Genomic DNA, 9,579 nt, shown 5'->3' with positions numbered 1-9,579 from the left:
TGGATAGCTGGCCAATCAGAGCACACCTCGCTTTTCAGACCGATGAGCTTTGTAAAAATCGACGCGTTTCAGAAAGGCGGGGCATAGAGGAGAAACATTAATGTACAGTATATGGAAAATAATGTGTTTTTTTAACCTTAAACTGCATAAACACATTTCATTACACCAAATAGACAAAATAATGTTCTTTTTAGCAACATCATATGACCCCTTTAATCCTGTGAGTGAGTGAGTGAGTGAGTATAATCTCTAATCAAGGATTGTGTTCTCTAGAGTGGTTGGTTATGGCTTGTTAATCTCTCAGGTGTCTGTCTCTGTGAAGCAAGAAAAAAAGGTGTGCTGATAATCTTGGCCGCTTTCCCTGGTGAAGTGGAAATTTAATCCAGGAGTTTTAAGAGGAGTGCTGATTTGTATGACGCCGGGGAAAGCACAGAGTCTGCACTACTTCCTGTAACAGTGGGGCACAAAGGCTTTTAACTCAATTGCTCTCTCTGACCACAGTAAATGAAACAACAAGCCCTCACAATAACTGAAAACAGCACAGAATTCCAGAAAGCCACCTGCAGAGCAAATCTCCTTTTTTTCCATTTTAGAAAAAAGAAAAAAGACCTCATACACTATTATTTTTATAAAGAGGTCAAAAGTGCTTGTATGCTTGAATTTGCTTGAGCGTAAATTTGTACACTTTAACTAATGTGGACTAGAATTCTCTAGTGTCTGACTATTGTCTCAGCTTTGCTTGATTCTTTTCACAAGCATAAAATAATATGATGATTCGTAAGAGTCCATTCTTTAGAAAAATTCACGAAGATGCACAAATAATAAAAGTCTGGCCATTACTGATAAATTTATATTATGTCAGACAATAGTCAATATTAAATATCCACATTTGTTTTCTAAATAAATGTCACAAAAAAAATAATAAAAAGCAATAATCCTAAACAATCCATTGTTTTAAACGCTACAAGTGAATTTAGGCATCACAACATTATAATGTACAGTACAATATGAAAAATATATATTCATATTGAGATTTGCTAAATATTAGATTTAACATTGTCATTCAATTGGTTTTAAAGATTTAAATGAATGTTAGATTATGGAACATGAAATCTAAATGTAAAAATAGGAAATAAAATGTGAACAAAATGAACAATATTCAGTATTTTTATTACAAATATAAAAAAAATTATAATAATGGCTAATACTTCAAAAACACTAATACTGGTTAATAATGTAATATATTGTGTAACCCTTGTAATACTAATAGCATTTCAGGTCAAGAAACAATTTTACAGGCTTAAATCTCATCTCAAACCCAATGTTTCGACAAGACGCAGGTTAAGTATTTTGAGGCAGTGGACACTGGTTTTCTTACCACTTTAACAAGCTGTGAGATGGAGACCTCAAACTCCACTGTGACGGGGTCAGACACATTTTCCACTGGCCGAATGAACTGATTATACCTCCTGAATAAACGACGAAACAGCCTGTCTTCTCCTTTAGATGAGAAACAATCTGCACAAACATGCACATACAGAGATAAACACACACGCACACACAAACACACAGGAATAGAAATGTACTTTAGTATGCAGTGCACTGGGTGGGACCCAGGGATACACTTCATTCATAATACAGTGGGTGGTGAAATAGGAACTACAGAGAACGAGACACGTGCAATAAAACATTCAGTATCAGGAGTGCTATACATCAGACCGATAGACTCAGACTCAACAGTAGTTGAGTGATTTCCGGTGCTCTATCCTTTGACAAAGCTGCCAGTCGTCCAACAACAGCTGTTGGCTTCAGTCAGATCTCAAAATCGTCAAATAATTTTATACCTGTATATGCCGAAGAGCCTCAATTTCAAACAATCAGCATTATGTGGTCAACTATATTAATGCATTTAAAGGGATAGTTCACCCAAAAATGAAAATTCTGTCATTAATTACTCACCCTCATGTCGTTCCAAACCCGTAAAACCTCCGTTCATCTTCGGAACACAAATTAAGATATTTTTGATGGAATCCGAGAGCTCTCTGACCCACCCATAGACAGCAAGGATCCTTATACAATCAAGGTCCAGAAACGTAGCAAGAGATCAGTAAAATAATCCATGTGACATCAGGGGTTCAACCGTAATTTTACGAAGCTGCAAGAATACTTTTTGTGCACAAAAGAAAAAAAAAACGACTTTATTCAACAATTCGTCTCCTCCGCGTTACCCTGGTGCGATTTTGGAGAGTATCCACTGAATGTAAACAGCGTATGCTGTTCTGTGTCAGCTGCGCCAGGGTGCAATATGCGCGTGCGGAGGAGACGAATTGTTGAATAAAGTCTTTTTTTTTCTCTTTTGCGCACAAAAAGTATTCTCGTATCCTTTAATAAAAAAGTATCCTTTAATAAAGCAAAATTGTGTTGTTTTTGTGGCTATACCCACACTCTGTTTCTGTTTTTTTTATATTTTGAATGTGTTTTTGTAAATATGTAAGTGTGTGCACTCTGTTGCTTTTAGCACATTCCTCAGGGTCAGAGCCAATGTCCTAGCAGACACTCTAAGTGCACCAAACATAGCTCTCAAGGTTAGAGGTCATCATCAACTATTACCAAAGAGACCAGGTGTAGTCAAGTGGAAAATTGAATAACTTTAAAATAATGCACTGATGGAGCTAGACAAGTCTGAAGGAATGCTAAAGAACACGGGAGAAGTCAAGAACAGGTTAGGGTCGAACTTTTACTTGAAACGGGATATAAAATTTCACTGCGTAGGACTAGTTAGTTTGTAACTTCGAACTTAACTTGTTTGCACCAATTTATCTTAAGGCAAATCTAATAGGATACTGGTCAAACGTGCAATCACATATTATATTTAATTTTACTGATGCAAAAAGTATAAACAGAATCATCATAAACATCGTTTGCTCACCAATGGATCCTCTGCAGCGAATGCGTGACATTAGAATGAGAGTCCTAACAGCTGATAAAAACATCACAATAGTCTACAAGTAATCCACACAACTCCAGCCCATCAATTAATGCCTTGTAAAGTGAAAATCTGTGTTTGTAAGAAATCCATTATTAAAGCATTTTAACTTTAAACTGTCACTTCTGCCCAAATACATAATAATTACGTAAATAAATGCATAATAATTAATAATAATGCTTCCTTCAGGTGAAAAAGTAAATCGCCTGTTGTGCTTTCACATCAAAATCCACCATCATATCTGTTTAGAATGGTGCTTGATCTGTGCATATTTCTCTCCTGATTCAGACAAGACGTAATTGAACTCGGGTTGCAGTGAGCGCAGTTGTGCTGTATATGTCGGCACACTAACCACAAAGCTATCGCGCCAACTTGTGATGTTTTTATCAGCTGTCTGAACTCTCATTTTGATGGCTCCCATTCACTGCAGAAGATCCACAGGTGAGTAAGTGATATAATGCTAATTTTCTTCAAATCTGTTCCAATGAACAAAGTCAACTTTATCTTGGTTGGCATAAACGTTCAGCAATTTTGGGTAAACTGTTCCTTTAAGATTTAAGTTAAGAATTTTAAGTCTTATGGTTTACCATAGTTGTCATGTAAAAAACACAAGATGTGTGGAGACAGTATACTGAATTGTATTATATGTGGTTTCAAGACATAATGTAATCATAATCAGTGACATTATGCCCTCTATAAGCTTTGGTAATATATATGCTCCATAAATTGACTTCAGCTGCATTTTGTAAACAATTCTTTGTAGTTATGACCTCTGTAAACTTCTAGCAAAAATAGAATAGGACTGAATGCAGTGAGTCTTTTAGAAAATCAGTTGCCGTGAATTTAAACACCTAGACACATTCATGTACACTGAGAGTTCAGTGCTGCTGTCTCACACATGTATGGCTCTTACTTTCCTCTTCTAATTACTTCCAACTAGTTAACTCTCCAATGGCCCCCTCTGTTAATGGGTTTAGCCAAGGATAGCAAGGCCCTGCTTCCATTAATTAAACAGACTTAACCCTCATTCAAATACATAAGATACAAAGTGGAGAGTTGAAGTTTAGAGTTGGTTTTTCTGAACCCCATCAAGCTTAAGATAACCCTTTTAAATTAAAGTAGAACAGTGTCCACATGGACCATAAAGTCTCTTAAAGTTGAACTTTTAAACAGACCCTGGTGGGAAACTTAAAAGGATAGTCCACCATAAATGAAATGATTTTGATTTACTTACCCTCATGTTGTTCCAAACCTTGACTTTTTTTCTTCTGAAGAACACAAAATAGAAGATATTTTGAAAAATGTTGATAACCAAGTTTACTGCCATTGACTTCCATTGTATGGTCAAAATCAATATATTTCAAATATACACATGAGGGTATTTATTTAAACTTTTGGGTGCACAATCTCTTTAAGGAATGTTTTTAACTATACATTATTGTCCAGTGAGTTTGGTGAGTTTGGAGGTTCCCTTTCAGTCAGTCATGTTCAACATAACGTCTCCGTTCCCGAACAAGATTATATACGTAACCGAGATGAAATATTTGCCAATTGATAATATGCTGTATTAACACTCTCGGTCAAAAACAAAAATAAAACAGGATGAATCCATATTTTAGGTCCAAGATACTACTCACAAAATCTGTCAATTACATCGTATTTATTCATTTCAGAGCCCAATTCACATAAAAACGTAAGAATGGAGCAGAGAAGACATTATCATAATTGCAAGAGAGCTGTCAGTGGCCACAATGAGGATGGAGGCTGATCAAAAATAGCAGCGGTACTTACGTTAAAATTACAGTTCATAACAGTTAAACCCTACACATTTGATTTGGTCCACTGGATTCAGCACTGAAGCCCATTAAAATTGCAATTACATCCAAAAAAGGTACGAGTCACTGTGGAATTTTTGGTAATTACATTTACTAAAGAGCAGGTCATTCAGTACATTTTGTAATCCTTCCATATCTCACAACTTGTGCATGTTTCAATAGCATCTTTATTTAAAATTTCAGTGGCAAAAATAGTTAGTTATTTATAACTGGATTTGGTTACACTTTATTTTAAAGTGTCCTTACAGTGTAATTATACATTTTAGAACTGAGTAATATTAATTAACTACATGTACTTACTATATGGTTAGGGTCAGAATCAGGGTTTGGCTTAGGGTTACTTGCATGTAATTATGCATAATTTATTGTTATTATAATAGTAAGTAAACGTAACGTGGACACCTTAAAATAAATTGTTACCCTCGATTTTTCTTGCATTAAACATTTTGGTTTATTTAAAATTACTCTTCTAAAGCAAGTTTAGAACAAATACATTAATCTCAAGATATCTTAAAAATGCTATATATATTTTAACAATACTACCCGACCTTGCAAGTACAATAACATATTATCCAAAATACATGAATGTTTCCAGAAACTGGTTTGCTGAAGATAAGAGAAACACACAAGCAAAAGCAATGATTATGAAGAATGTTCAATCGGTTGGAAAGACTAAAGAGTCATCTGTGACAATATAAAGCCATGTGTGTAAGTCACTCGTGAACTGCTGCTGAGCCCATATGCCCTCATTTAGAAGTAATGAGAGAGAGAGCTCTTCCTCTCAAAGTGAGCGGGACACTAAGTGTGTTTCTCTGTCAGTGGAGGCAAAGCATAATAGATAGAATCAGACAGGTGAGCTGTTCTTGTTGCCCAGAGACTTGAGCCTGCAGCAGCACACACGCCTGTTCCCCACAGCAGACTGTGTGCTTCTGTATGTGTGTGAGGTGCTGTCAGGACATGCGTCACTGTCTGTGCATGTGGTGCATATGTGTGTGTGCGCACGCTATCAAAAAGAGTATGGGTGACGTGTATCTATGTGAGTTTGTGACTAATTCCGAACGCAGGAAGAATGACACTAAGCTTCCTGGAAATCTTCATATTTTCAGCACTGTCATCCATTCTTTAAGAGGTAAGCTTCTCTAATAGTCTCGAGGCAAACTTAGGGCAATCATATTTTCTTCTTCTCTCAGTTCACCCTACATATGAATTGGAGCATTACCTCATATTACACTGAAACATATCAAATTGTGCAACTGCAGGGTGCTGGGGCTCTAAGACCATTGACATCATCTAAACCAGCCTCAGGAAGGCAGAAGAAATAGAGGTGGCAAAGCTTGGATGAAAAAGAAAGAAAACGAATTGGAAACAATTCAAAATGTCTTTACACCCATTCTTGAGGTGAGGAGAATCATTTTTGCCTTTCTTTTGTTTACTTTCTCTAGCTTTCTTTCTTTTTCTCTTTTGGAGCAGAGGGGTTTACCTCCCATAACCGTTCTCCCTGCTGGAACTTCATTGATTTCTCTCCTCAGCACCAAAACACAGATGTGAAGCTATAGAAAAAGAGCGCTTGGGTGGATAAAAGAACAATCCTCCCCAGAGATCTGGGAGAGATCTAACATTGGATATACGTGTAAAGCCTACAGTATGATTTTACACACACACACACACACACACACATATATATATATATATATATATATATACTGTATATATATATATACACCAATATCATGCATTGTAACACCTGGTGTGAACGTCAATAAAATGCAAAAAAACTACAATAAATATGTTTTACTTACTATAAGTGTTCCTTTTGCAGAAAGTGACAAATACAATGAAAATATCACTTTCAAAGATACTTTCATATTTGTTTATTATATTTTATAGTTCATATTTGTTTTTTGTTTTTTTTATGACAACAGTAATATGGACCACAAAAGAGGTACCAAGTAAAAGAAAAAGGCAGATATTCTAGGGGTACGACCAGGGTGCCTGGAACCCTAGAAAATATGTATATAAATGTAAATTAATAACATTTTATAATTTTGGGGGCATTTTTATTATGAATATTAATTTTTCTAGTTAGAAAAAATTTGAAAACAAGAAGAAGAAAAAGGATCACGTAAAAATGGTGAATAAAAGATATTTTAAAAAATCCTTAACCCTTATCCAGTAAATCACAAACAAAAGGAAAAATCTTGGAGCATTTGAATACTGTGGACAATGGGGGGACTCTGAGTCAAAATAGTTGAGAATCACTGAATTAAAAGGTATTTGTTAATTGGGCATTTTAAAGGGAATTCCCATTCGGTTGTACTACATTTAAAATAAAACAATTGTGCAAAGTTCGCAAAAACATTTTAAAAATATATATAGTATGCTCAATTATAAAATTTAGTGTGTGATAGAAATGCTCATTCAGTCTTTCTTTAGTCATTTAGTACATTATTTTACACTATCAAAACTAAAAACGTTCATATTTTTCGCTTACCTACAAAAAGCCATTGCCTTACTTTGTGAAACTACATGCATAATGTGTCTCAAAACACATCTTTTTGGCAGCTGCATCAAAGGGATTATATAGCTCATCATCTAACCCTACAAAACCTGAATTTTATTGATCTTGTGTCTAACTCTGCAGCAGGTGATAAAAGAAATAATATAATCAAATCAAAATAATTAAAACAAAAATAAGCTGTCCATCCTCGCTGATGACAATCAATAGACAATTTAATGACGATTCCACTGCAAATCAATGGTACACAAATGATTGCAAATTATATGAGTAAACCTCTCCCTTGCTCTAACTATAGTGCTTATCAAACCTTTATATTTGTGTGTATCTCCTAAGAAACCTTTCCTAGACCCTCTGGTGTCTTTCTCCAAACATCTCTCTCTGTCTCTTCCCTGCTCCTCACTTCATGCGGTGGCCTTGTGATCAGTCCAGCATGGAGAGAATGCTTGCAGTGAGAATGACATACAGCTGGAGTTGAACACAAGTTCATCCTCAGACAGCTCCTCTTTTCCAGGCTCAGAACAGCATAAGGAATTTAGCAATGTGAAAACTCAACAGGATGAAAACGGTGAGTTTCCGTTGAGTGTCTGCCTGCTTCTAAGTTTATCTCCAAAATGTATGACTCACTCTTGAGTGACAAATTGCATGGCATTGACAAAAAAGTGAAGCCTCTTGTTTCTTATTTAGATGCAGGTTTATCAGCTAAACCAAACAAGAAGAGAACGAATTTATAGCAGATACTTAATTCAGTGACAAGTTAACACGACCAAACGTGGACTTGTTGCTAAATTGACGTAAACTGCTTTCTCAGAGTCGAGAAGGCTGTAAATATTTCAACGCTGTGACGCACAAGCGGGTGTTGACGAAAGTGCAAAACGAAGTGATTAACACGCATTTCATTACCACTGGGCTCACCTACCGGTTTCATTCTGCCGATAAAAGGCTTTAAAGTTATTAAACAAAATTGTGCTATCGCTGTTGTCTGAAATAGCCTTCGGATTCCCCTCAGTTAGTGTCTCCCGAGCGAGACGAATATGCGCCCGAAACTCTGCGTTCCGCAGAGTGAAGAACGGATTTGACTATATTAAAACGTAACGCTTTGGCATAAATCGTTATTAAGATTATTATCAAAGCAAAATAACTCACCTATATACAGATACGAAGTGAATGTCACGGTCACGCAAACAGACTAATTACTAATTTAAATGCACAAACCTAAGACTGTCAACTTGTGTTAGGCTATTTCGCATTAACAGAACCAGAAATTATGAATTATCTATAACCATTTTGTTCAAACCCTTTCTCACTTAGTTTCTTATGTGGAACACCAAAAAGGGGCAGAATATTCGTGACTGACCGCGATCGACTGTCATTCACTTTAGTTGCATCTTTTTGCATAGTGACTGGAGCTGTCATTCTGCCTAATACATCTTTTTGTTTTCCACAGAAGAAAGTAGGCTAAGTCATACAGGTTTAGAAAAACACGGTGACAGAATTTTCATTTTGTGCGAACTATTCATTTATATTACATGAGAACTGAGAAAATGCCATTAAACAAACTTGGTAGGACAGTAGGCTAGAGCATGATTGTTCATTAGTTCACGACTGACAAGAGTATGAGCTAATACTTTTTTCCCCACTTGATCTCAGTAGGCTACTATTGAGGTCAATGGGCACAAGAGACGCAGAGCAAGCAATATTTTTCAAAGTTTTTGTGTTCATAGAATCTATTAATATCTTGAATACAGTTGAACTTACCTTGCGTTATCAGGACAATTAAAAGAAAAAACAAAGTGACTCTCCCCGCAGAATTCATCGAGCGTCGCAGGTAGGGAGTCAGTCTCCCTTTCCAAAAGAAAGTAACAAATTCGTGAAAGAGTCGAAAAGGAACAAACTGTAGAAAGGATGTTTGTGGATCCCGGTTGTGTGACTGGAGTTGTGCTTTCCGCGAGCAGAAGAAGCTCGTGAGGTGGATTTGATTTCGTACCCTCCCCCTGGGCGCGTGCATCCTTCCCCGCGCGCGTCTTCAAGCAAGTGTCATTAATGAGCCACACAATTACAGTGTCTTTTATACAGCCATTTAAATAGATAGTTCTTGCAAATATGACAGTTCTGTCATCATTTACTCAACTTGACGTTTTTCTTGTCCAGCTAGACTGTCTGCAGAACACCAAAGGAGGCATTTTGAAAAATGTCCTCTTTGTTTATTTTCACGCGTATTGCAAATGAATGGTGCAAACGCA

At 36.3% G+C, this 9,579-nt stretch overlaps 1 protein-coding gene across 1 annotated transcript in view; it reads right to left on the bottom strand.

Annotated features, from left to right (window-relative positions):
• Positions 1–9,345, bottom strand: part of chrna6 (cholinergic receptor, nicotinic, alpha 6) — a 16,332-nt gene extending 6,987 nt beyond the window's left edge. Inside the window, exons 1-2 of the mRNA XM_016443391.1 lie at positions 9,095–9,345; positions 1,379–1,518 (exon numbers count right to left, since the gene is read on the bottom strand). Coding sequence (XP_016298877.1) covers positions 1,379–1,518; positions 9,095–9,344 — 390 coding nt within the window. The 5' untranslated portion in view covers position 9,345. The remainder of the gene's footprint in view (positions 1–1,378; positions 1,519–9,094) is intronic.
• Positions 9,346–9,579: the final 234 nt, after the last annotated feature.

This window comes from Sinocyclocheilus anshuiensis, unplaced genomic scaffold, assembly GCF_001515605.1.
Source record: "Sinocyclocheilus anshuiensis isolate Anshui unplaced genomic scaffold, SAMN03320099.WGS_v1.1 scaffold85, whole genome shotgun sequence".
NCBI classification, from domain to species: Eukaryota; Metazoa; Chordata; class Actinopteri; order Cypriniformes; family Cyprinidae; genus Sinocyclocheilus; species Sinocyclocheilus anshuiensis.
The sequence above is the reverse complement of the archived record's forward strand: the minus strand, read 5'-3'. Positions and strand labels throughout refer to the sequence as shown.